Source organism: Ranitomeya variabilis, chromosome 5 (genome assembly GCF_051348905.1).
Source record: "Ranitomeya variabilis isolate aRanVar5 chromosome 5, aRanVar5.hap1, whole genome shotgun sequence".
Classification (NCBI taxonomy): Eukaryota; Metazoa; Chordata; class Amphibia; order Anura; family Dendrobatidae; genus Ranitomeya; species Ranitomeya variabilis.
Window position 1 is genome coordinate 491,185,589 of NC_135236.1, and position 27,199 is coordinate 491,212,787.

General features: G+C 47.8%; 1 protein-coding gene and 1 long non-coding RNA gene across 2 annotated transcripts in view; one reads left to right on the plus strand and one right to left on the minus strand.

Annotated features, from left to right (window-relative positions):
- Positions 1 to 312: 312 nt before the first annotated feature.
- Positions 313 to 15,345, minus strand: LOC143776333 (uncharacterized). The gene is made up of 2 exons (XR_013215805.1): positions 15,230 to 15,345; positions 313 to 547 (listed from the first exon to the last, which is right to left on the minus strand). It is a non-coding gene; the product is annotated as an uncharacterized LOC143776333 (long non-coding RNA).
- A 3,217-nt stretch (positions 15,346 to 18,562) lies between these two features.
- UTP20 (UTP20 small subunit processome component) overlaps positions 18,563 to 27,199 on the plus strand; it is a 166,382-nt gene continuing 157,745 nt past the window's right edge. The window contains exons 1-2 of the mRNA XM_077265598.1: positions 18,563 to 18,734; positions 25,996 to 26,076. Coding sequence (XP_077121713.1) covers positions 18,690 to 18,734; positions 25,996 to 26,076 — 126 coding nt within the window. The 5' untranslated portion in view covers positions 18,563 to 18,689. The remainder of the gene's footprint in view (positions 18,735 to 25,995; positions 26,077 to 27,199) is intronic.

The window sequence follows — 27,199 nt, forward strand, 5'->3', positions numbered from 1 at the left end:
GGGCTGTGATGGCACTCTTAGTTTTTTAAAAAGATCCCACATTGTGGAATTGGGCATGACATTCCATTGGGCTGACTTCTTAACTTGCTCTCCTGCAATCTAAAATGTTCCTGCCACTAGATCACCAGGGTAAACATGCTCAGTACTGTTATAGGCCGTTAATATTTGGGCTAGGGGCATGCGATGGCACTAGTGTACTTTTAAAAAAGGTACTGTCGGGGTCGTCACGACAATAACCCTCATTCACCAGTCATCCCAAATTAAAGTATGAGCAGAGCATTTGGTACCGGGTAAGAATGAGTCAGACAAATAGCTGGTTCAATCTCAGTTGATGCTCGTGCGTCTACCAGTATCGGCCACGATCACAGCAACTGCGTTTATTTCCGGATACACAGTACTATATTGTGTGTTAGGAGAAGGAATGCATTGGGCGGGGTTTAAGCAGTATATGTCTAGTATTCAGTCTTTCTGATTTGTCCTGATGTCTCCTGGCGAATCCTCCTTTCTTCACATTCCTCAAGTTTCAATTTAAGAAGAAATGATACTTCTTTCCTCAGAGACAAAAAGTAGGGCAAAGGTGAATACTGGCAGCCATTTTAAATACAATTACATCTATATTAGCTAGCAGATGGGAAAAACTTATTGTTTCACAGTATAAGAATACAACAGTACAAAAAGTGTATGAAGATATATCTTTTCACCTTGACAGTACCCCCTTTGGGGAATTGTTTGGCAGATCATGCACTTCATTACAAGTCTCAGAGACCCACACCACTACATTGGCCCTAATTCTTAACTGTCTCCTGCAATGTCTCTTCCTTATCTCCGACAACATGACCTGGGTGAACATGCTTTGTATTGTTATAGGCCCGTGAAGTTTGGGCATGGGTGGCTGTGATGGCAATAGTATATTTTTAAGAAAGGTACCCCCCATTGGTGAAACCACATCCTTGATAGCAAACACTTCACATTTGTGTACCTTAAAGAGCTCACTGGAAAAGCTCCTTTTTGTGTTGCCTGGTTGCGTAAATTGGACACAATACACTTCATATAAATTTGATAATGCAATGATGTTAGTTTGGCTCAGTAGTTTATTACAAATATTTCTTTGTCCACTATATTAGTTTCTCTCCTTGAGAGCGATAACTTTGGCTGCCTCAAATGTACAAATGGCGAATATACAAATGGCGATTTGTAAACAAGATTGAAATACTGTACACCGAATGCATTCAGACAATCACATAGCTGCATGTCTTGTAAAACATTTACAAATGTGACAGACAATGCTCATAATGCACCATGTTGATAAATGTTTGTTTTCTCACTTCAGAAACAGTTTGAAGCCTCTATGTTTGCTGTTTGTCGTTGTAAAACATTAAGGTTTACTGAAACTCTGCCTGTGGTGGTTTGATCTAAATCCTTGTGGTTTTTATTTTCTAGTGGTTTATGGCCACTCGTCTCATGACTCCATGATATCTCAGTTTAATACACCCGTGAAAGCTGGTCACTTGAAGGTCTGGGTGAAACTAGAGTTACTACATAGTGTAAATCACTATATAAGACCAGAGAAACATGACTAAGACAGATACCAAAACTGGGGTACCTGTACATGTACAGTGTGCTGATACCTGCATAATTGGGGACGCCCATGCAGTGTAGGTAATCTCAAAGGGGTTCTCTGTCTTGGTGTTGCTTCTCGGATATTCCAGACGGATGATATTTAAAAGCCTCTTGGTGATGATCTAAGTAGACTGTATGAAGTTAATCTTCATATATACACGTAATCAGTATATCTATGTAATCCTTATATGTAATCATTAACTTTTGTATGTTATTGGTAACATATACAAAAATGTACGCACTCACACTATTCAATCTTAATATTCCTTGATTTTTGTAGTTTGCAATGAAATTGCTTTGTATTGCTAGGATTAGACTTTTTTAAAGCCGTATCTGAACCTTAGTGTTAAAAACATGGCAAACACAATTGCCAAATTTCCTGTAAATAATTCTGCAAAGAGGGAACCATCATACCATAAAAAATACGAGTGGATTTTCATGGGCACATCCAGTATGTGTGTTCCAAGGCCTAATGGGGTGCATATGACTATGCAGCAGGGCTGGCCTTGCCGCCAATGTGTAAAACAAAGGAGTACGGAGCACAAAATGCATATTGTGAAGTGGATTTTCATGGGCCCATCCACTATGTGGGTTCAAAGGCTTATTGGGGTGCATATGAATTGGTAGCAGGGCAGGCCTTGAATTCAATGCAACACTTTTTCAGGAGTCCCCCCTGGACATCTTATGACAGGGGTACTGTGGTGCGTCGTAATTCTTGGCAGCCCATCCACTCACAGCATAGGCTACAACAGCTTAGGAGACCCACTGTTTCATATTGGCCCTTTAAGAAGATTAATGCCGCCTGATGCCAGTAAAAATAGGCTCTGTGACTTTAAGAGTCCCTCCTTTATAAATGAAACAAGATGGGTCTGCTTATGTGTCACACACCACATGGCCAGTTAAATGTTACAATGACATTTCCCAGTGAATGCATTTGTAGTGGTTGAAAGCAATGTTAAAGTTGAAAAACGCTTCAAAAACGCTGCGTCTGAACTAAGCCTAAGGCTGCCGTCACACTAGCAGTATTTGGTCAGTATTTTACATCAGTATTTGTAGCCAAAACCAGGAGTGGAACAAATAGAGGAAAAGTATCATAGAAACACGTCACCACTTCTGCATTTATCACCCACTCCTGGTTTTGGCTACAAATACTGATGTAAAATACTGACCAAATACTCCTTGTGTGACGGCAGCCTAAGAGGGAGAGGAAATTTTCGGCCTGGGGTTAAATATTTGGCCTTACAGGCCAGCAAAACCCATTTTGGTTTCGTTTTAATGTGTTTTTTGTGGCACCAGGAAAAATGGCATGAATCTCGGAAAAAAATTATTAAGGCTGTGAACTAGGAGTCAGGAATTTTTTCAGGGGCGATCCCCATGATGTTCCTGTGTCTTTTGAGCAGTGTTTCCATCATTTTTAGACCTTAAAAGGACCCCCGGGGGAGATCGTAGTAAAAGTACTTGGGTCTCCCATAGACTTATATTGGGTTCGCTGTTCTGGCTGAGTACCCGAGTATTCCAATTTGCTCGACCCCATCACTATTCAGAAATTAATATTTTGTGTACTAACCATAATTTTTAATCACAGCTTTCATGCATCTTGGCATGCTTTCCAGCAGTGTTTCACACTGCTCCTGGCACAAAAATGTAAGCAGTTCTTTGTTTGATGGCTTGTGACTATCCATCATCCTCTTGATTACATTCCAGAGGTTTCCAGTGGGGTTCAGGTCTGGAGAATGGGCTGCCCATGGCAGGGTTTTGATGTGGTGGTTTCTTAATTTTGGCCAGAGCTGTATATATTACCCCAGTTGCCACTGCACACATGCAATCAGGAAGAGCTGAGTCGATGCTCAAGAATTAGCGCTTCTTAGGGTATGTTTCCACGGTCAGGAAACGCTGCTTGTTTGACACTGCGCAGAGCTGCAGCGTCAAACAAGCAGCGTCCAGATGTTCCAGCATAGTGGAGGGGATTTTATGAAATCCCGTCTCCACTATGCGTGGAAACCCGCACGCGGCGGCCCTGCGACTCCGGACATGCTGCGCGTCTTTTCAGATCGCAGCATGTCCGTACACCTTGCAGGGACGCAGCGTCCCCGCAAGGCATATCACAGGGCCCTATGGGAGCGAGCGATCATCCCGGATGTGAAGAGTTAACACATCCGGCATGATCGCGTCGCAGAAAGGGGGCGGGGCTTCGCCGCTGCGGCGATACCGCCGGCCATCCTGACAGTGGAAATATACCCTAATAGATGCTCCATTTCTCGTGCGGCTGAGGACTAGTCTCATTAGTGTTGGTAGGGGCCAATATCCATGGACCTTCACAGCTTTTTAATATCAGCCCTTAGCTGTCTGTTTTGCCGTAGCTGGTTATTAAAAATAGAGGGGGCCCCAATTAATTTTTTGGATGAGTCCACCCATTTTTTAATAACCAGCAAAGAAAAAGCAGACAGCTGTTCACTGATTAATAAGCTGAAAAGTAAAATCTTTATTGGGCCCTTCCCAGCATAATGAGACCAGCTCACAGTTAATGTGGTCTCGTACTTTCGCGTGGTAAAATGGGGGTAGTAAGCGGTAAAGGTGAAAAATAGAACAAAAAGGGGGTAAGCAGGACAATAGCCCTGAAAACGAATGTGGATAGTAAGATCACTTAAAATAACAGAGAATAAAAAGTAATAATAATCTTGAAAAAAGAGGCATAGGTCCAAATGTAGGAGGAGGTGTAGTAGGTGGATGAGCTTGAGGCGAATGTGGCGATGAAGGTGGAAGAGGCAGGGGATGAGGTATCCAACAGTTTTTTGGAGGATTTTTTTTTTTTTTTTAGGGACAGCATTTAAAAGAACATAGTATAAAATAAAAAAGAACAATGTAGATACAGTAGTCGGATGTCCTAGTGGAGGAGGAGATGTAGGTGGACATTGCAGTGTAGGTGGAAGAGGCAGGCCATTATTTTGGTGGATTTTATTTCTCTTCCTTTTTGGTAAGGCCCCAAAATAAAACAAATGGCAAATAAAATATAACAATGTCTGGGTGCAGATGGTACCTTTGTCTGGTTTGCCAAAGGCAAAGACAAGTCCTGTGGACTCCACTCCTGGTTTCTTTTAATGAAGGCGAGAGTGGCCACGTTGGCTTTGGACAGGTGGATGCGCCTATGTGTGATATCCCCTGCTCTGATAAACAAATGTTCCAACATTACACTTGCCACGGGGCATGCCGGCACTTCCAAGCCTAGGCCATGTGTCCAGTTTGGAAACCAAGAAGTTAAATGGGCAGACCAAACTTAGTACATGCAGACGTGTGGACATAGACATGTACTCTTCCACCATGTTGTTATAACACTGGCACCTGGTTGTATAGACCGTATCAGATGGTGGTGCTGGATGCATGCTGTGTCATGCTGATGAATTTTTTTCACATTTTAGCCATGTTAACCCTCCCTTCTGAGGTGGTGCCACAGCTGCGTTGGCGACTTCCTCCTCCTCTGCGTTGTGTTTCTTCTGTCAGGTGGGAATGCCGTCAGTAGTGCCTCTACCAGCATGTGCTTGTATTCACACATTTTGCCATCCCGCTCCAGTGACGGAACAAATAATGGTACTTTGTCTTTGCAGCAGGGATCCAGCAGGGTGGCCACCCAGTAATCAGTAAGGAAGATCTGGGCAACTCTGCGGTCGTTGCGCAGGCACAGCAGACTGTATTGGCTCATTCCGCCCTCTCTCTGTTGGAGTCCCTCAAGGCTCTGGCCTGGGGCCCCTACTTTTTTCCATCTATACCCTTGGCCTAGGATAACTCATAAAGTCCCATGGCTTCCAGTATCACCTGTATGCTGATGACACTCAGATCTACCTCTCTGGCCCAGATGTCACCTCTCTGCTGTCCAGAATCCCGAAGTGTCTAGCAGCCATATCCTCCTTCTTCACCTCTCGCTTTCTAAAACTCAATGTAGACAATACCGAACTCATCTTTCCTCCATCTCGCGTATCCCCCCTACCTGATCTATCTATCATGGTAAGCGGCATCACGCTCTCTCCCACACCTGAAATACGCTGCCTCGCGGTAACTCTCGACTCTGCCCTGTCCATCAAACCGCACGTCCAAACTCTTGCCACCTCCTGTCGCCTCCAACTCAAACATATTGCCATAATCCGTCCCTTCCTCTGCCCTTAATCTACTAAAATGCTTGTGCATGCCCTCATCTCTCGCCTCGACTACTGCAACATCCTCCTCTGTGGCCTCCCCGCTAACTCTCTTGCACCACTCCAGTCTGTCCTCAACTCTGCTGCCCGGCTAATCCACCTCTCTCCTCGCTACTCCTGTTTCTCCCCTCTGCAAATCCCTCCACTGGCTCCCAATTCCACAACGAATCCAGTTCAAACTACTAACACTGATCTACAAAGCCATCCACAACCTGTCCCCTCCCTATATCTCTGAACTAATCTCCCACTATCTTCCCTCACGTAATCTCCGATCCTCCCAAGACCTCCTACTCTCCTCCACACTTATTCCTCACACAACCGCCTCCAAGATTTCTCCCCAATATCCTTCATCCTCTCGAATTCCACGCCTCAACACGTCCGATTATCCGCCACCCTTGGATCCCTCAGATGGAACCTGAAAACTCATCTCTTCAGGAAAGCCTACAGCCTGCAATAACCATTCTGCCGCCTCACCACCACCAGAGCTACTGCACCCCCGACCTTTTGTCTCTTCCCCATTATCCCATAGAACGTAAATCCGCAAGGAAATGAAATTTCAACTCATAGCTGTCAAACAAGTTTATTACAAGATGAATAGTTAGAAATAAAAAAGAGAAATATATAAGTATGCATACATACAAATCAATAATAAAGAGTTTTAGAAATCAAAACAATGAATTAAACATTAAAGACAGATTAATAACAAAAGAAAAACACATTTTTTTACCAAAGTCCACTGTGCTTTAGCTGCAAAACACCGGATTACGTACCGGTAATGCTCTTTTATAGAGCCACGACAGCACCCACTGAGAGAGGGGATCCGCCCCTAGGAACAGGAAACCCTATGGAGAGATAAAAAGGGGCGGTCCCCTCGCTCCCACAGTTTGGGTTACAGAGATTGCGAGGAACCGCCCACCAGTATTAGTAGGCAATTTTATTTATCATTTTTTTCTTAGACTACTAATATTTACAAGAACCAATCACCCTTATCCGTGCTCATATGCAAACTAATATATAAGGGAGGGAAGTGAAGGGGTGCTGTCGTGGCTCTATAAAAGAGCATTACCGGTACGTAATCCGGTGTTTTCTCTTCGCCACGACAGCACCCACTGAGAGACTTTCAGAGATAGTCATTTGGGGGGGATTATTGTGTTAAGAACTGATCTACCGAAACACAGGTCAGTGGAGGCAGATAAATCTAGTCTATAGTGACTATAGAAGGTAGTAGGGGACGACCAGGTTGCGGCCTTACATATGAGTTCTATCGGAACCTCTGCTCGCTCTGCCCAGGATGATGCTATCGCCCGGGTGGAATGTGCCTTCACAGTCTCAGGTGGATGTTCCCCATTAGCTGAATAGGCCAGGTATATCGCCTCCCGAATCCATCGGGATAATGTGCCCTTAGTAACACCAGCTCCTTTCCTTTGACCCTGGAAGGAAACAAAGAGAGCCCTGCTCTTCCTCCAGGGACTAGTCCTGTCTAGATAGGTTATCACAGCCCTTCTCACATCTAAAGTATGGTACTTTTCTTCCTCCTGATTAGTAGGGTTATTATAGAAGGTAGGAAGAAGAATTTCTTGAGACCTATGGAATTTAGTACACATTTTAGGTAAGTAGGAAGGGTCTGTTTTTAGGACAATCCTATCTGGCAATATTGACATAAATGGAGGATCTACTGATAGTGCCTGTATGTCACTTACCCTTCTTGCCGATACTAAGGCGACAAGAAGAGCAGTCTTGAGGGAGACATGTTTAATGTGAGCAGAATGTAGAGGCTCAAATGGGTGACCTGTCAAGGCTTCAAGGACCAGATTAACATCCCAAGGAGGTGAGTGGGGAATTTTGACCGGTTCTGCTCTCTGGCAGGCTGAAATGAATCTGGATATCCACCTATCTCCCGCAACGTTGTGACTATACAGAGCCCCTAGCGCAGAAACTTGCACTCTTAAGGTATTAACTGAAAGGCCTAAGTCCCGTCCTTTCTGGAGAAATTCGAGAATAAAAGAGACTGGAATTTCCTTTGACAGGGCTGAGGGATAGAGGCTTAAAAATTTCTTCCATACTTTTACATAGATCGATGTAGTGGATCTTTTCCTACTCAGCAGTAGGGTATCAATTACTTTATCAGAGAAGCCCCTTAGCTTTAACAGCTGCCTCTCAAATCCCAGGCTGTCAACCGCAGACCCTTCACATGAGGGTGGTTGAAGGGCCCCTGGAAAAGCAGATCTTGATTCTCTGGGAGAATCCATGGATCCGAGATGGACATGGCTCTGAGCAGAGAAAACCATGGTCTCTTTGGCCAGAACGGGGCAATTAAGATCACATTCGCTCTGTCCTCCCTTATCTTCCTGATTACTGTTGGAAGAAGAATCATCGGGGGAAAGGCATACGCTTTCTGAAATGTCCACGGAATCTGGAGGGCGTCGAGAACATCGGGGTTGTCTGTCCGGAACATTGAGGCGAATGTTTTCACTTGCCTGTTGTCCCTTGTAGCGAAGAGGTCTATGTCGGGTATACCCCATTTTATAGTTATATTGAATATCCGACGATTTAACACCCACTCCCCCTGATGGAGGGTATGACGACTGAGAAAGTCTGCTTTTGCGTTGTCTATTCCTCGGACATGTAGCGCTGATAAGGACAGAAGATGATCTTCGGCTATAGTCAAGATGTTTTCGGCTATAGACATGAGAGTGCCTGATCTCGTTCCGCCTTGATGGTTGACGTAAGCCACTGATGTCATGTTGTCTGAGAGTACCCTGGTATGTGTTCCGTGCAACTGTGGGAGGAATTCACATAGGGCATGATAGATGGCTTTTAGTTCTTTTTTATTAGACGAATCGTCTAACTCCGAAACCGACCACAACCCTTGGACAACCTGGTCCCCCAAGTGTGCTCCCCAACCATGAGGGCTGGCATCCGTAAATATTATTTTTGAGGGTTTAATATCCCAGGGAACCCCGCTAATTAGATGATCTGGTTGTAGCCACCAGGTTAGGGATTGGATTACGTCATTAGAAAGGGAAATTTTACCGTCTAACCGTCCTTGTAATTTTATCTCCTCATGTAAAATTGCATACTGTAAGCATCTCGAGTGGAATTGGGCCCATGGAACCGCCGGGATACATGACGTGAAGGAGCCAAGTAAGGACATACCTTCCCGAAGGGAAATTATAGGTTTATCTAGTATAGCCTGAACTTTCTTCCCCACCGTTATTTGTTTAGATTCTGGGAGAAAACATCTTTGAGTTATAGAATCTAATATAATCCCCAAAAATACTTGCCGAGTCGTTGGGATCAGCCGAGATTTTTCCCAATTTATTATCCATCCTAAGTTCTGCAAGGATGAAATCATGTGACTTAATCTTTGTTGACATTGTGAGGGGGATTTTCCTACCACTAAAAGGTCGTCTAGGTATGGGATTATGAGGGTGTCTTTTAATCTTAGATATGACATGACCTCTGACATTAGTTTAGTGAATACCCTTGGAGCAATTGATAGTCCAAAGGGCATTGCCGCATACTGAAAGTGTCGTATACATCCTTTTATGATAACCGCAACGCGGAGATATTGTTGATGTTTTTTAAAGATTGGGAGATGGTAATACGCATCTTTCAAGTCCAGAACCGTCATAAAGCAATGGGGAAACAGGAGTTTTATGGTGGATCGGATAGACTCCATTTTAAAGGTTTGATTTTCTAAGAAGGTGTTTAATTTTTTAAGGTTTATAATGGTTCTGAATGATCCATCCGGTTTTGGTATTAGAAATAAAGGGGAGTAAAACCCTTTGCTCTCCTGAAGAAGTGGAACTTCCACCAGAACCCCCTTGGACAGAAGACTCATTACTTCCTGCTCCAATGCGTCCTGTTGTGATTGAGATTTTAATGAAGTCAATAGAAATGAGTCCGGAGGGACTCGGGAAAATTTTAATTTTAAGCCGGAGGTGACAAGATCATTTGCCCAACTATTTGATGTTATCAGCCGCCATTTATCTGAGAAGGAGGATAATCTACCTCCCACAGGTAGATCCGCTCTAACGGGGTTTGTCCTCAGGTTTGAAAGGGCGCTTCCCAAAGAATGCACCCCTTTGTTTGGTGTCTCTAGTGGCCCAGCGGTCTTGGTTCTTAAAATCTTTCCTTTTATTAAACACGGGCTTCCGGAATGCTCTCCTATAGGATGGAAGGTAATTAACGTTAGGGAAGCCCTTCTTCCTCTCTCCCGCTTTAGTTAAGATTTCGTCTAGTTTAGTACCAAACAGGTACTCACCCTGACACGGGAGGCCACACAATTTAGATTTTGTTTGGGGATCACCCTTCCATCCTTTAAGCCACAGGGCTCTACGTGCTGCATTCGTGAGTCCCGCTGACTTAGCCGCTAAGCGTATGGAGTCAGCAGATGAGTCCGCCAGGAAGGCTGTAGCCCCTCTGATCAGGGGTATAGAGGACATTAATCTGTCTCTAGAGAGACCGCTTTTTAGTCCCTCCTCCAAGTCATTTAACCAGACTAGCATGGACCTAGCGGTGCATGTAGCCGATATTGCCGGCCTAAAGGCTCCCGTACATGACTCCCAAGCTCTTTTTAAAAGAGAGTCGGTTTTGCGGTCTAATGGGTCTTGTAATGAACCCGAATCCTCCACGGGCAGTGAGGATTTTTTGGATGTGGATGCCACTGCCGCATCCACCTTCGGGGCTTTTGACCATAATAAGAACTCGTCATCATTGAAGGGATAACGTCTTTTTGAGGTTGGTGGTAAACCCCTTTGCCCCTGGTTTTCCCACTCTTTTTTGATTAAATCTTTTACCGCTGATATTACAGGAAAGGAGGGCCTTTTCTTTTCTGACAGACCAGCGAACATGATATCCTGCTGCGTTTTAGGGACCTTAGAATCTTCAATACCCATGGTGTTGCAGACTGATTTTACCAGGTTATCAATGCTATCGGTGGGAAAGCATGTATCTTGATCCTCATCAGAGGAAACGTATTCACGGGAAATGTCCGAGTCTGCATTTTCTCTGTCAGACGACTGGTCAGACATAGGGGAAACGTACCCTTTTTTCACTTTAGTACGCGGCTCTTTGTCAGAACTATGTACGGCCCGTAATTCTTCCCTGATCATGACCCTAATATCCTCAGATCTAACCGAGGCTTCTTCCCGCAGGGTAGAGTCAATACACGGTTTACACAGCCTCTTTTTATGACTATCCGGAAGGGGCTGGAGACATAACGCACACTGTCTGTGTTTCGTTTTTTCAGTTCTTTTGGCCTAGGGTGTGAGGGAGAGGGAACAGTAATCAGCCTAAATAGGGTAGATATACACTCACCCAGTGAAGCTGTTTGTGAAGGTACCGGCTGGTGAGGAGGAGACTGAGGCACGGGTTGAGGAATAACACGATCCGACTTGCTCTTTCTAGAAGATCCGCTCTGCTTAGAGCGGCTGGTGCTGGCATGGCTGCGTGGAGTGGATGCGGTGGCTTCTAACGAAGACATCACAGCGTCCTGCGCAGAATCCATAGTGGACGCCGGAGCGACATCGCCGGCGTCCTTTCATATGGGGGCCGCCATCTTCTTCCGGTTGTACCCGGAAGCGCTAGTCACTTCCGGGTCGCGGCCATACTGTATGGGCCTGCGCTGCCGCCGGTGTCAGCGCAGGCGCTGTCCTCCTCCTCCATCACCCCGGAAGTTTACCTGTACTTCCGGGGGAATACACTGGGGCTCCATGCTGTGTATGCGTCCGCCGAGGACGGCGCGACGCTGACCGCACCACAGCGTTGCTCCCGCAGACGAATCCGGCTGGTATCCCGAGAGCCAGCAACCACCCGTCCTGGCCTCACGGCGTCTGCCAGCAGAGGGGGGAAACTGAGTCAGGACCCCCGACGCTGCTTCCAGCTCTGGAGCCCCTGCCGTCCTCTAAGGTAAACTGCGCAGGCGGCATCCAGGCTAGGTATCCTCTTCTCTCCATGGATTCCCGTAGGAACAGGAAACCAAAACTGTGGGAGCGAGGGGACCGCCCCTTTTTATCTCTCCATAGGGTTTCCTGTTCCTAGGGGCGGATCCCCTCTCTCAGTGGGTGCTGTCGTGGCGAAGAGAAAAATTGTATTGTGGTGCTTAAAGGCAACCTGTCACCCCCAAAATCGAGGGCGAGCTAAGCCCACCAGCATCAGGGGCTTATCTACAGCATTCTGTAATGCATTCTGTAATGCTGTAGATAAGCCCCCGATGTATCCTAAAAAATGAGAAAGAGGTTATATTATACTCACCCAGGGACAGTCCCAGTCCTGTCCGATGGGCATCGCAGTCCGGAGCCTCCTATCTTCATCAGATGACGTCCTCTTCGTGTCTCAATTCAGTAGACAGCGGGATGCCATACAGAAATAAAAACGATCACAATTGTGGGTATCCCCAACGTTTCGGCATCAAATAGCCTTTCTCAAGGGGTATCAGTTTATTTGTGATGCGACCAACAAGGTGAAAGGCTCCCGCTTAATCTTTTCAACGTCCGGAACAAGGCTCCAAGTAAGGACAAAATGACAAGGACAAAACCTGACCGCAGCATTTTGTCCTTACTTGGAGCCTTGTTCCGGACGTTGAAAAGATTAAGCGGGAGCCTTTCACCTTGTTGGTCGCATCACAAATAAACTGATACCCCTTGAGAAAGGCTATTTGATGCCGAAACGTTGGGGATACCCACAATTGTGATCGTTTTTCTTTTCTGTATGGCATCCCGCTGTCTACTGAATTGAGATAATAAATATACATTTACTGCTGAAGATTTATGGTGTGCCGGAGTTATCTATAATACAGGTCCTTCTCAAAAAATTAGCATATAGTGTTAAATTTCATTATTTACCATAATGTAATGATTACAATTAAACTTTCATATATTATAGATTCATTATCCACCAACTGAAATTTGTCAGGTCTTTTATTGTTTTAATACTGATGATTTTGGCCTACAACTCCTGATAACCCAAAAAACCTGTCTCAATAAATTAGCATATTTCAACCGGCCAATCAAATAAAAGTGTTTTTTAATAACAAACAAAAAAAACATCAAATAATAATGTTCAGTTATGCACTCAATACTTGGTCGGGAATCCTTTGGCAGAAATGACTGCTTCAATGCGGCGTGGCATGGAGGCAATCAGCCTGTGACACTGCTGAGATGTTATGGAGGCCCAGGATGCTTCAATAGCGGCCTTAAGCTCATCCAGAGTGTTGGGTCTTGCGTCTCTCAACTTTCTCTTCACAATATCCCACAGATTCTCTATGGGGTTCAGGTCAGGAGAGTTGGCAGGCCAATTGAGCACAGTAATACCATGGTCAGTAAACCATTTACCAGTGGTTTTGGCACTGTGAGCAGGTGCCAGGTCGTGCTGAAAAATGAAATCTTCATCTCCATAAAGCATTTCAGCCGATGGAAGCATGAAGTGCTCCAAAATCTCCTGATAGCTAGCTGCATTGACCCTGCCCTTGATGAAACACAGTGGACCAACACCAGCAGCTGACATGGCACCCCACACCATCACTGACTGTGGGTACTTGACACTGGACTTCAGGCATTTTGGCATTTCCTTCTCCCCAGTCTTCCTCCAGACTCTGGCACCTTGATTTACGAATGACATGCAAAATTTGCTTTCATCAGAAAAAAGTACTTGGGACCACTTAGTAACAGTCCAGTGCTGCTTCTCTGTAGCCCAGGTCAGGCGCTTCTGCCGCTGTTTATGGTTCAAAAGTGGCTTTACCTGGGGAATGCGGCACCTGTAGCCCATTTCCTGCACACGCCTTTCCACACCAGACTCAGTCCACTGCTTCCTCAGGTTCCCCAAGGTCTGGAATCGGTCCTTCTCCACAATCTTCCTCAGGGTCCGGTCACCTCTTCTCGTTGTACAGCGTTTTCTGCCACATTGTTTCCTTTCAACAGACTTACCATTGAGGTGCCTTGATACAGCACTCTGGGAACAGCCTATTTGTTGAGAAATTTCTTTCTGGGTCTTACCCTCTTGCTTGAGGGTGTCAATGATGGCCTTCTTGACATCTGTCAGGTCGCTAGTCTTACCCATGATGGGGGTTTTGAGTAATGAACCAGGCAGGGAGTTTATAAAAGCCTCAGGTATCTTTTGCATGTGTTTAGAGTTAATTAGTTGATTCAGAAGATTAGGGTAATAGGTCGTTTAGAGAACCTTTTCTTGATATGCTAATTTATTGAGACAGGTTTTTTGGGTTATCAGGAGTTGTAGGCCAAAATCATCAGTATTAAAACAATAAAAGACCTGACAAATTTCAGTTGGTGGATAATGAATCTATAATATATGAAAGTTTAATTGTAATCATTACATTATGGTAAATAATGAAATTTAACACTATATGCTAATTTTTTGAGAAGGACCTGTATATTGGACTCTTTTTCTCCAGAGCACCCCTGCCTAAGTATAGTGAGCACCCTTGACTTTTGTTTTGGTCCTCTTAGTGTCTTCACGCTGCGGCTCCAGCACAAAGTACTGCAGTGTGCAGGCCCCTCTGACCTTTCCCGGCGCCTGCGCACCACAGCGTGAAGACAAGAAGAGGAAGTCATCCTATTAAGATGGGAGGCCCAGGACCGGACCGCGACTTGGATCGGACCGCGACTTGGATCGGACCGCCAGCGTGAGTATAATATAACCTCTTTTTCTCATCTTTTAAGATACATTGGAGGCTTAACTACAGCATTACAGAATGCTGTAGGATAAGCCCCTGACGCTGGTGGGCTTAGCTTACCATAGATTTTGGGGGTGACAGGTTCCCTTTAACAGACGGAGCCGGGGCGGGGGAGACGGAGCCGGGGCGGGGGAGACGGAGCCGGGGCGGGGGAGACGGAGCCGGGGCGGGGGAGACGGAGCCGGGGCGGGGGAGACGGAGCCGGGGCGGGGGAGACGGAGCCGGGGCGGGGGAGACGGAGCCGGGGCGGGGGAGACGGAGCCGGGGCGGGGGAGACGGAGCCGGGGCGGGGGAGACGGAGCCGGGGCGGGGGAGACGGAGCCGGGGCGGGGGAGACGGAGCCGGGGCGGGGGAGACGGAGCCGGGGCGGGGGAGACGGAGCCGGGGCGGGGGAGACGGAGCCGGGGCGGGGGAGACGGAGCCGGGGCGGGGGAGACGGAGCCGGGGCGGGGGAGACGGAGCCGGGGCGGGGGAGACGGAGCCGGGGCGGGGGAGACGGAGCCGGGGCGGGGGAGACGGAGCCGGGGCGGGGGAGACGGAGCCGGGGCGGGGGAGACGGAGCCGGGGCGGGGGAGACGGAGCCGGGGCGGGGGAGACGGAGCCGGGGCGGGGGAGACGGAGCCGGGGCGGGGGAGACGGAGAGCGGGGGAGGGAGACAAATTTAGTAATTATACTCATCAATCTGACATTATCAGACGCCCACAGTGTCATCCCTTTGGGTCCTCACATGGATTGTGGGGGCACCGCCATTCCACTTGGTGAAAAGAAGTCCAGTGATGAAATGACATCTGCAGGGAGGTCACTGCTCTGGGGGGCACAGGATGGGGAAAAGTCACAATACCTAGAATAAAACAGAAAAAAAATCATGCAGAAAACTGGATACAAGTAGTGGCTGACACCAGTGGCCACCGGGCTAATACTGACCAGCACAGAGTGCGAGGGGAGAATAAAGTCAGGGATCTGGAGACATTGTTGTAAAGCTGCTTCGCTCCCAGAGGTCATAGCTCAGTCATCAACCTGACAGCATGTGTCCCCAATAATATTAATGAGAACACATTTTATGTATATAAAAAAAAAAAAAAAAAAAAAACAGGACCGACCCCTCACCACCAGGCAGAGATTCTCATGCTAAGTAATATCAATCCCTCAGATCTCCATCATCATTCATCCCCTCCCCTGTTCGCCCCCACACACGTAGCACTATACTTTCCTGCACCCCCCCACCGCAAGTGACATCACACACACTGACCTGCACACCACACAGACCCATGCGAGTAACATCAGCCCCATTCTCCCCAGGCAGCCCCATGCAAGCAACACCACCCCATTCTCCCCAGGCAGCCCCATGCAAGCACCCCCCCCCCATTCTCCCCAGGCAGCCCCATGCAAGCACCCCCCCCCATTCTCCCCAGGCAGCCCCATGCAAGCACCCCCCCCCCATTCTCCCCAGGCAGCCCCATGCAAGCAACATCACCCCATTCTCCCCAGGCAGCCCCATGCAAGCAACCTCACCCCATTCTCCCCCAGGCAGCCCCATGCAAGCAACACCACCCCATTCTCCCCAGGCAAGCAACATCATCCCATTCTCCCCAGGCAGCCCCATGCAAGCAACATCACCCCATTCTCCCCAGGCAGCCCCATCACCCCATTCTCCCCAGGCAGCCCCATGCAAGCACCCCCCCCCCCATTCTCCCCAGGCAGCCCCATGCAAGCAACATCACCCCATTCTCCCCAGGCAGCCCCATGCAAGCAACCTCACCCCATTCTCCCCCAGGCAGCCCCATGCAAGCAACACCACCCCATTCTCCCCAGGCAAGCAACACCACCCCATTCTCCCCAAGCAGCCCCATGCAAGCAACACCACCCCATTCTCCCCAGGCAGCCCCATGCAAGCAACACCACCCCATTCTCCCCAAGCAGCCCCATGCAAGCAACACCACCCCATTCTCCCCAGGCAGCCCCATGCAAGCAACACCACCCCATTCTCCCCAGGCAGCCCCATGCAAGCAACATCACCCCATTCTCCCCTGGCAGCCCCATGCAAGCAACATCACCCCATTCTCTCCAAGCAGCCCCATGCAAGCATCACCCCATTCTCCCCAAGCAGCCCCATGCAAGCAACATCACCCCATTCTCCCCAAGCAGCCCCATGCAAGCATCACCCCATTCTCCCCAGGCAGCCCCATGCAAGCAACACCCCCCATTCTCCCCAGGCAGCCCCATGCAAGCAACACCCCCCATTCTCCCCAGGCAGCCCCATGCAAGCAACACCCCCCCATTCTCCCCAGGCAGCCCCATGCAAGCAACACCCCCCATTCTCCCCAGGCAGCCCCATGCAAGCAACACCCCCCCATTCTCCCCAGGCAGCCCCATGCAAGCAACACCCCCCATTCTCCCCAGCAGCCCCATGCAAGCATCACCACCCCATTCTCCCCAGCAGCCCCATGCAAGCATCACCACCCCATTCTCCCCAGCTGCCCCATGCAAGCAACACCCCATTCTCCCCAGGCAGCCCCATGCAAGCAACATCACCCCATTCTCTCCAGGCAGCCCCATGCAAGCAACACCACCCCATTCTCCCCAGGCAGCCCCATGCAAGCATCACCACCCCATTCTCCCCAGGCAAGCAACATCATCCCATTCTCCCCAGGCAGCCCCATGCAAGCAACATCACCCCATTCTCCCCAGGCAGCCCCATGCAAGCATCACCACCCCATTCTCCCCAGGCAGCCCCATGCAAGCAACATCACCCCATTCTCCCCAGGCAGCCCCATGCAAGCAACATCACCCCATTCTCCCCAGGCAGCCCCATGCAAGCAACATCACCCCATTCTCCCCAGGCAGCCCCATGCAAGCAACATCACCCCATTCTCCCCAGGCAGCCCCATGCAAGCAACATCACCCCATTCTCCCCAGGCAGCCCCATGCAAGCAACATCACCCCATTCTCCCCAGGCAGCCCCATGCAAGCAACATCACCCCATTCTCCCCAGGCAGCCCCATGCAAGCAACATCACCCCATTCTCCCCAGGCAGCCCCATGCAAGCAACATCACCCCATTCTCCCCAGGCAGCCCCATGCAAGCAACATCACCCCATTCTCCCCAGGCAGCCCCATGCAAGCAACATCACCCCATTCTCCCCAGGCAGCCCCATGCAAGCAACATCACCCCATTCTCCCCAGGCAGCCCCATGCAAGCAACATCACCCCATTCTCCCCAGGCAGCCCCATGCAAGCAACATCACCCCATTCTCCCCAGGCAGCCCCATGCAAGCAACATCACCCCATTCTCCCCAGGCAGCCCCATGCAAGCAACATCACCCCATTCTCCCCAGGCAGCCCCATGCAAGCAACATCACCCCATTCTCTCCAGGCAGCCCCATGCAAGCATCACCACCCCATTCTCCCCAGGCAGCCCCATGCAAGCATCACCACCCCATTCTCCCCAGGCAGCCCCATGCAAGCAACATCACCCCATTCTCCCCAGGCAGCCCCATGCAAGCATCACCACCCCATTCTCCGCAGGCAGCCCCATGCAAGCAACATCACCCCATTCTCCCCAGGCAGCCCCATGCAAGCAACATCACCCCATTCTCCCCAGGCAGCCCCATGCAAGCATCACCACCCCATTCTCCCCAGGCAGCCCCATGCAAGCAACATCCCATTCTCCCCAGGCAGCCCCATGCAAGCATCACCACCCCATTCTCCCCAGCAGCCCCATGCAAGCAACACCACCCCATTCTCCCCAGCAGCCCCATGCAAGCAACACCACCCCATTCTCCCCAGGCAGACTCCCACTTACCTGATCTATGACTTTGGAGAATGACCCCCATAATACCCCAAATCTTGCACAAAAATCCTCGAAATCCAGCCATGACATCCACAGCCTCCTCCTGTCTGCTCTGCTCTATGGAGGAAGAGGCAAATCCTGCACAAAACACTCCAAAACCAAATCCTGCACGAAATCCCGCCATGACATCCACAGCTTCCTCGTGTGTGCTCTGTCTGTTCTATGGAGGAAGAGGCACCGCCCCTTCCGGTCACATGGGCAGAGGTCCTTTAGCCGACTTGGATTTAGCCTCTACCGTCCAGTAACTAACAACGTGGTGTTTACTGCAGTCGAGAAAGTGGAATATACCATATAACGCTCACCACTGTAGTGATACAGCTTCCTACCTCTCGTCAGCCATGAAGGGGAAGTCATCTCACCATAAGGCCGAGAACACGTATAAGGTAAGCTAGTGTCTGAGCTGCCCGGCTCACGTGAGAGACTGCGTGCATGGGGGAGTGAGGCTGAAGAGTCGGTGCTGCAGCACTGGAGGTCCCCAGCTTGCACCATACATCCTGGCCTGCTCTGGGGGTCCCCAGCTTGCACCATACGTCCTGGTCTGCTCTGGGGGTCCCCAGCTTGCACCATACGTCCTGGCCTGCTCTGGGGGTCCCCAGCTTGCACCATACATCCTGGCCCGCTCTGGGGGTCCCCAGCTTGCACCATACGTCCTGGCCTGCTCTGGGGGTCCCCAGCTTGCACCATACGTCCTGGTCTGCTCTGGGGGTCCCCAGCTTGCACCATACGTCCTGGCCTGCTCTGGGGGTCCCCAGCTTGCACCATACGTCCTGGTCTGCTCTGGGGGTCCCCAGCTTGCACCATACATCCTGGCCCGCTCTGGGGGTCCCCAGCTTGCACCATACGTCCTGGTCTGCTCTGGGGGTCCCCAGCTTGCACCATACGTCCTGGTCTGCTCTGGAGGTCCCCAGCTTGCACCATACGTCCTGGCCTGCTCTGGAGGTCCCCAGCTTGCACCATACGTCCTGGTCTGCTCTGGGGGTCCCCAGCTTGCACCATACGTCCTGGTCTGCTCTGGGAGTCCCCAGCTTGCACCATACGTCCTGGCCTGCTCTGGGGGTCCCCAGCTTGCACCATACGTCCTGGTCTGCTCTGGAGGTCCCCAGCTTGCACCATACGTCCTGGGCCGCTCTGGGGGTCCCCAGCTTGCACCATACGTCCTGGCCTGCTCTGGGGGTCCCCAACCCACACTGTCTCTGGAGAAGCCTTATGTTTGTGCTGTTAGGAAGCACTATGCATGGCCAGTGTGTGCACAGCTAGCGGTGGGGTGGGGTGGGGGGCTTGTGCTGGATTTTACCATGGGCTTTGGCCCCAATTATGGTGTCCCCAGTGTTAGTGTACAGGGACATCTCCACACTCCCCAGGATGAGGGATGTCCATTGTCTTCTATGGATAGATTTATCCCTGATCAGCGCAGTATGTGGACATCTTCTGAGATCTGCTCTTTGGGGGGGGGAGGTAGACTTCTGCAGAAGGTACAGTCCTACAGTCGAAAGCTGCTTCACTTATTATGTTGTACTCCAAATGCCACTGGTTGCTTACTCTTATGGAAAAATTGTATGTTGGGTGTAGGTGCAGAATGTATGTAGAAGGGGTTGTCCACTGAAAACAATTATCACCCATCCTTGGTATAGGTCAGTGATGGCGAACCTTTTAGAGACCAAGTGCCCAAACTACAATCTAAAACCCACTTATCTATCGCAAAGTGCCAACACGGCAATTTAACCGGAATACTGCGGTTTTAGATTAGAAAAACAACTACTACATTAGCGCCCTATAGCGTCTATACTATAGAATAACAAAGAATGATGACCCCATCATAGTGTGATTTTTCCAAAGGTAAACCCCACACAGCTCTCCATACAGTATAATGTGCACAAAATGTCCTCCATACAGTACAATGGTTCCACATAGTCCTCCATACAGTGTAATGGGCCTCACATAGCGATCCATACAGTATAACGGGGCCCTTCATTGCCTTCCATACAGTCTTATGGCCCCACATAGTGCTTGATACAGTATTTTGGCCCCACATGATGCTCCATACTGTATAGTGGCCCCACATGATGCTCCATACTGTATAATGGCCCCATATAGTGCTCCATACTGTATAATGGCCTCACATGATGCTCCATACTGTATAATGGCCTCACATGATGCTGCTTATTGTATAATAGCCACACATAGTGCTCCATACTGTATAATGGCCACATATGATGCTGCATACTGTATAATGTCCCCACATAGTGCTCCATGCAGTATAACGGCTCCCCATGATGCTGCATATAGTATAATGGTCACACATGATGCTCCATATTGTATAATGGCCACACATGATGCGCCATACTGTATAATGCCCCACATAGTGCTCCATACTGTATAATGGCCACACATGATGCTCCATACTGTATAATGGCCCCACGTGATTCTGCATATAGTATAATGGCCCCATGTGATGCTGCATGCAGTATAATGGCCTCACATTAAAAAAAAAAAAAAAATACTCACCTCTGCCCGTTCCAATGCTTATCTGGTCTCTTCATATATCTGTCGTAACTGGGCACGTGTGCCATCTCTGCAATAGTGCTGCCGTCTCTGTCCTCGTCCCTCTCGCCGTCTCTGTCCTCGTCCCTCTCGCCGTCTCTGTCCTCGTCCCTCTCGCCGTCTCTGTCCTCGTCCCTCTCGCCGTCTCTGTCCTCGCGGGAGAGCGGCCTGATGGGAGAGTTAGGAGCAGAGGAGAGTGGCCGCGGTGCCGGCACCAGTGATGAGGGAGATTACTAGCGGGCTGAGGAGAGTGATGGGGGCGCTAGTTTTGAAGAGATGGCAGGTGTGCCCACTGGGAGGGCTCTGTGTTCCCCCTCTGGCACGTGTGCCATAGGTTCTCCACCACTAGTATAGGTGATAACTTATTGATCCCCTTTCCAGGACATACCCTTTTAATGTTTGATCTATGGTTGTCCAACCTGTGGAGCATGCATGCTGCATTCTCAAGCCCTACTGCATGGTGCGAAACTTTCCTACGTCTGAATTGAGCGTCCGTGCATAGTCACCAATTCGTACATATCTCAACGGTTTTGGTGTGTGCAAGGGAAAATGCTCTGTTCTAATGATCATTGGGGGTTCATGAAGCTTGCCCTTTACTGACCTAACATTACTTCTGGATAGGTGATTCATGTTTGTGATTTGTATATCCCTCAAATAAAAAATTAATTGTTTTAAAGGGTATGTCCAATTGGAAAAAAATATCCACAAGATAGGTGATATCTTCCAGATTACTGGGGGTCTGATTGCTGGGACCTCCATTGATTGCCAAACGGGGCACTTTTATCCCCTTTAGGCCGGCGTCACACTGGCGAGTTTTACGGACGTATGAGCGCAGAAAATACACGCGTAAAATACGCATTGCACACGGCCCAATGATTCTCTATGGCCCAGCTCCTATCATCCGTATTTTACTGATCCGTATTATACGGTCTTCTACGGCCGTACAAAATCGCAGCATGCCGCATTTGTCACCGTATTGTGCAAAAAAATCACCAATGAAAGTCTATGGGGGCGAGAAAAATACGGATTACACACGGACCAGCAGTGTGACTTGCGAGAAATACGCAGCAGTGTTAGAGAAAAGCTGGTAATTCAATTGCCGGCTTTTCATTTCTCCTTCGCAAACCCGACATGATATGAGACAAGGTTTACATACAGTAAACCATCTCATATCCCCTTTTTTTTTTTTGCATAATCCACACTACTAATGTACGTAGTGTGTATGTGCAAAATGTGGGAGCTGTAGCTTGTAAAATAAAGGGTTAAATGGCGGTAAACATTGGCGTGGGCTCCCGCGCAATTTTCTCCACCAGAGTGGTAAAGCCAGTGACTGAGGGCAGATATTAATAGCCTAGAGAGGGTCCATGGTTATTGGCCCCCCTGGCTACAAACATCTGCCCCCAGCCACCCCAGAAAAGGCACATCTGGAAGATGCGCCTATTCTGGCACTTGGCCACTCTCTTCCCACTCCCGTGTAGCGGTGGGATATGGGGTAATGAAGGGTTAATGTCACCTTGCTATTGTAAGGTGACATTAAGCCAGATTAATAATGGAGAGGCGTCAATTATGACACCTATCCATTATTAATCCAATAGTACGAAATGGTTAATAAAGCACACACACATTATTACAAAGTCCTTTAATGAAATAAAGACACAGGTTGTTGTAATATTTTATTATTCTCTTAACCAGCTGAAGACCCTCGTTCTGTAACAAAGTAAAAATAAAAAATCAACAATATCTCATACCTTCCGACGCTCAGGTCAAGTCCCACGAAGTAAATCCATCTGAAGGGGTTAAATCATTTTACAGCCAGGAGCTGTGCTAAAGCACTGCTCGTGGTTGTAAAACCCCCCGGGAATGAATGGAGTTCAGGGTGACCTGGAGTTACCTTGAGTTGCGATGAGGCGCCCTCTGCTGGATGTCCTCATGAACTGGAGCCTTGGAAAAGTTCCCACGCTCGAGTTCATATGAGGACATCCAGCAGAGGGCGCCTCACCGCAACTCAAGGTAACTACAGGTTACTCCATTCATTCCCAGGGGTTTTACAACCACAAGCACTGCTTTAGCACAGCTCCTGGCTGTAAAATGATTTAACCCCTTCAGATGGATTTACTTCGTGGGACGTGACTGATCATCGGAAGGTATGAGATATTGTTGATTTTTTATTTTTACTTTGTTACAGAACGAGGGTCTTCAGCTGGATTAAGAGAATAATAAAATATTACAACAACCTGTGTCTTTATTTCATTAAAGGACTTTGTAATAATGTGTGTGTGTGTTTTATTAACCATTTCGTACTATTGGATTAATAATGGATAGGTGTCATAATTGATGCCTCTCCATTATTAATCTGGCTTAATGTCACCTTACAATAGCAAGGTGACATTAACCCTTCATTACCCCATATCCCACCGCTACAATGGAGTGGGAAGAGAATGGCCAAGTGCCAGAATAGGCTCATCTTCCAGATGTGCCTTTTCTGGGGTGGCTGGGGGCAGATGTTTGTAGCCAGGGGGGGCCAATAACAATGGACCCTCTCTAGGCTATTAATATCTGCCCTCAGTCACTGGCTTTACCACTCTGGTGGTGAAAATTGCGCGGGAGCCCACGCCAATTTTTTTCCGCCATTTAACCCTTTATTTTACAAGCTACAGCGCCCACATTTTGCACATACACACTACTAACATTAGAAGTGTGGAATATGCAAAAAAAAAAGGGATATGAGATGGTTTACTGTATGTAAACCATGTCCCATATCATGTCGGGTTTGGGAAGGAGAAATGAAAAGCCGGCAATTAAATTACCGGCTTTTCACATATCTTGCGCTGAATTAAATATAAATACAGAATATATATATGTGTCTCAATGACGTGTGTGTGTGTGTGTGTGTGTGTGTATATATATATATACATACACACACACACACACACACACACACACACACACACACACACACACACACACACACACACACACACACACACACTGTATATATGTTTTACCGAACATTTGAGCACATAAATCCATTAGATGTCGGTTTTGCAAGCCTGCGAGAAAATTGCAGTACGGATTACATACGGAGGATGCCATGCGCAAAATACGCTGACACACCCTGCCTATGGATGACATACGGATCACTATTTTGGGGACTTTTCTGCGTATTACGGCCGTAAAAAACAGACCGTATTTACATACGCTGAGTGTGACGCCGGCCTTACAATGGTGATAAAATTGCCCAACCTCAACTCCGTTCATTCCCTATTGAGCTGCTGAGCACCTCGCTCGGTCTTTCCATCAGCTCCATAGTGAATAAATGGAGCGGTGTTTGAGCATCTGAATGTGAGTGGCCGTGATCTGATGGTGAGGAACTCTGCGCTTCGACCTCTACTGATCTAGAAGTTATCTTCCATTTATTAGATCATAACATAAATTTATATATGGTTCTTGCTTGTAAATTACAGTGAAACCTCTGCTCAAGACCCACTGGCTGAGAAAGCTAACTCCTTGCCCAAACCAGGTGTCCTGTGGCACGGTTTCAGTTCCAACTAACTAAAGTTTCGCTCTGTAGCGGTATGGCATGCATACATGAAATGTATGAGATTTGAATTGCATTGCTGCTCTACAAAATAGAGAAAAAAAGAGAATACTTAATGCATAAATTGGTCAATCCATGTGTACCAAGCTGCCATGGTAAAACAATTATTGTTGCTGGTAGGATTCACATTAGGATAACTTTCTTTAGGCTGAAGCCTACATTTATATGGGAAGGTCGGATCCTGCTGTAATTAAAAATGCTTAGGGGTGGAGTGCTTAGTCAGAGAGCCTATGTATACAAAGAGCGAAAGACTGAACATCACTTCTGAACAGAAATCAGGTTTGTACAGGTGCTTACTATAGCCATCTCTGTAGATCACAAAGTAGCGCTAAAGCACGCAAACATGAAATAGGAAAAAATGGAGATGGTTACTCTTAGTATGCACCTGTACACATTAGGATAGGTTCCCAACAAAGAGAACTGCTTTACCACGGCTGCTGGGTATCCATGAATTGGCCAATTTATGCTCCAAGTGTTCTCATGTTTTCCTATTTTCTAAAGCAGTAATGCAATTCAAATGCCATATATTTTATGTTTGCATACCATAGCGCTACAGAGTGCAACTTTATTTGTTGATTATATATGGCGATGACTACTCTTAAGGTACCACACTCAGCGACGCTGCGGCGATATAGACAACGAGCCGACCTAAACTAGATCGCTGGAGCGTCGCTGTTTAGGTTGCTGTAGAGACGTCAAACACAGCAGCTCCAGAACGATGCAGGAGCGATCCAGTGACGTAACGGCGACTCACTTCTCCTTCTCGCTGGTTGTTAGCTCCATTACATCCATTGGTAGCGTCGTTGCTTTTGATGTCAAACATGACGATACACGCCGACCTGGCGACGAAATAAGGTTCTGGACTTCTAGCTCCGACCAGCGATGGCACAGCGGGATCCAGATCGCTGCTGCGTGTCAAACACAACGAGATCGCTATCCAGGACGCTGCAACGTCACGGATTGTTGTCGTTCTCTTTGCAAAGTTGCTGAGTGTGACGGTACCTTTAGTATTCACCTGTTCACACCTGATGTCTGTTTGGAAGTGACGTTAAGTCTTTTGATATACGTTTTCAGTTCCATCACATTTTAGCCATATTGGTCATCTTCCCCCTAGAAGACCACATCTCAATGCTTTGCGTGACCATCTCAAACAGGTTTCACTGTATTATTGTGATGAGTTTCTGATGTGATATAAAGTTTTATTCTCATATGAAATTGTCAATTTTGTAGTCCTGCGGTATCCTATAGCAAAACAACGAAATTAACGGCAGTGCTGGAGCCACCACATGACTGACTTCAGCTTTGCTCTTATGAGCGAATAGACTATAATGGGGTCTGTTGGGTTTCATCATGGTGTCCATCATTTTACTGGACAAAATAGTGTAGCATTTTGTCTGGTATTTTTGGAAAGATCTTTGATTCAATGCAGATGTGAACAAAACCTTATCCGTTTTGGTATTATAAATGTCCAGTTTTGTTATCATATTTTTTTTTTTATCTTTTAGTTTCTGACTTTTTCCGAAAGATTAGCAAATGTGAACATTGACATCATACATCGCATTGACAGGACTGAAAGCTTTTCAGAGGTAAGATACACGTCTGTGATAGCTCTTGTTTATTCTCAGTGTGTAGGCAGATAAAATGGTTTGCATGTAGTGTGATATGTCATCAGATTATTAATATGCTTAGCATACCATATTGCTGTATTGTGTGTAAAGTATTTGTGCTATAGACAGGGTCATAACTATAACCGGACAGAGAAAGAGATGCACAACTCTTACTCTGTCCAGTGCTGATCCATCTATGCAGGAGAGGAAACTGAAAGGGAATTGTGAAGATCCTAATTAGAAGTAGTACGTTCTAGGATGTCACAGGCATGTAGTCAGTGATATACCTGCAAGGAGGTGTGTGTGTGTATGTATAGATATAGATAATATATGTAGAAGAGCTGTAGTGTGTAGCAGTGCTGTATGAGTATCTGTAAAAGAGCCTTAATGCATAGCAATGCTTCATGTAAAAGAGCTGCGATGTATAGGAGTGCTGTGTAAGTGCCTGTATATGTAGAATAGCTGTGATGTGTATATCAGTGCTATGTGAGTACATGTATGTACTTGAATGTTGAAGAGTTGTGATGTATAAGGGTATGTGCACATTATAAGTGCATGCTGCGAGTTGGACGCTGCGCAAGTACGCAGCGTCCAGATGATCTATGCGTGCAGAGACGCCCACGGCTTATCTGTGGAGACGCACGTGGCACATCTTTCCAGACCACAGCATGTCTATTTATCTTGCGGAGACTCGAGGCTCCGCAAGATACATTTCACCCATACAATGTATTGGGCGCGGTGATTCCACACAGTTCACTGATCACATGCGGAATCGCCTGCGTTCAATAGCCGGCATCTCTTTGGAGGCATCGAACATGTGCTGCATCCAAAGCGCTGCCAATTACTGAACATCTGCACATACTCTAGCAGTGCTGTGGAAGTGCATGTATGTACTTCTATTTAGAAAAGCTGTAAAGTATAGCAGTGCTGTGGGAGTGCATGTATGTACTTCTATTTAGAATAGCTGTGACGTATAGCAGTGCTATGAGTGCATGTGTGTTCTCATATTTAGAAGAGATGTGACGTATAGGAGTGCTGTGAGTGCATGTATAGTTGTGCTCAAAAGCTTACATACCCTGGCAGAAATTTTGCTTTCTTGACC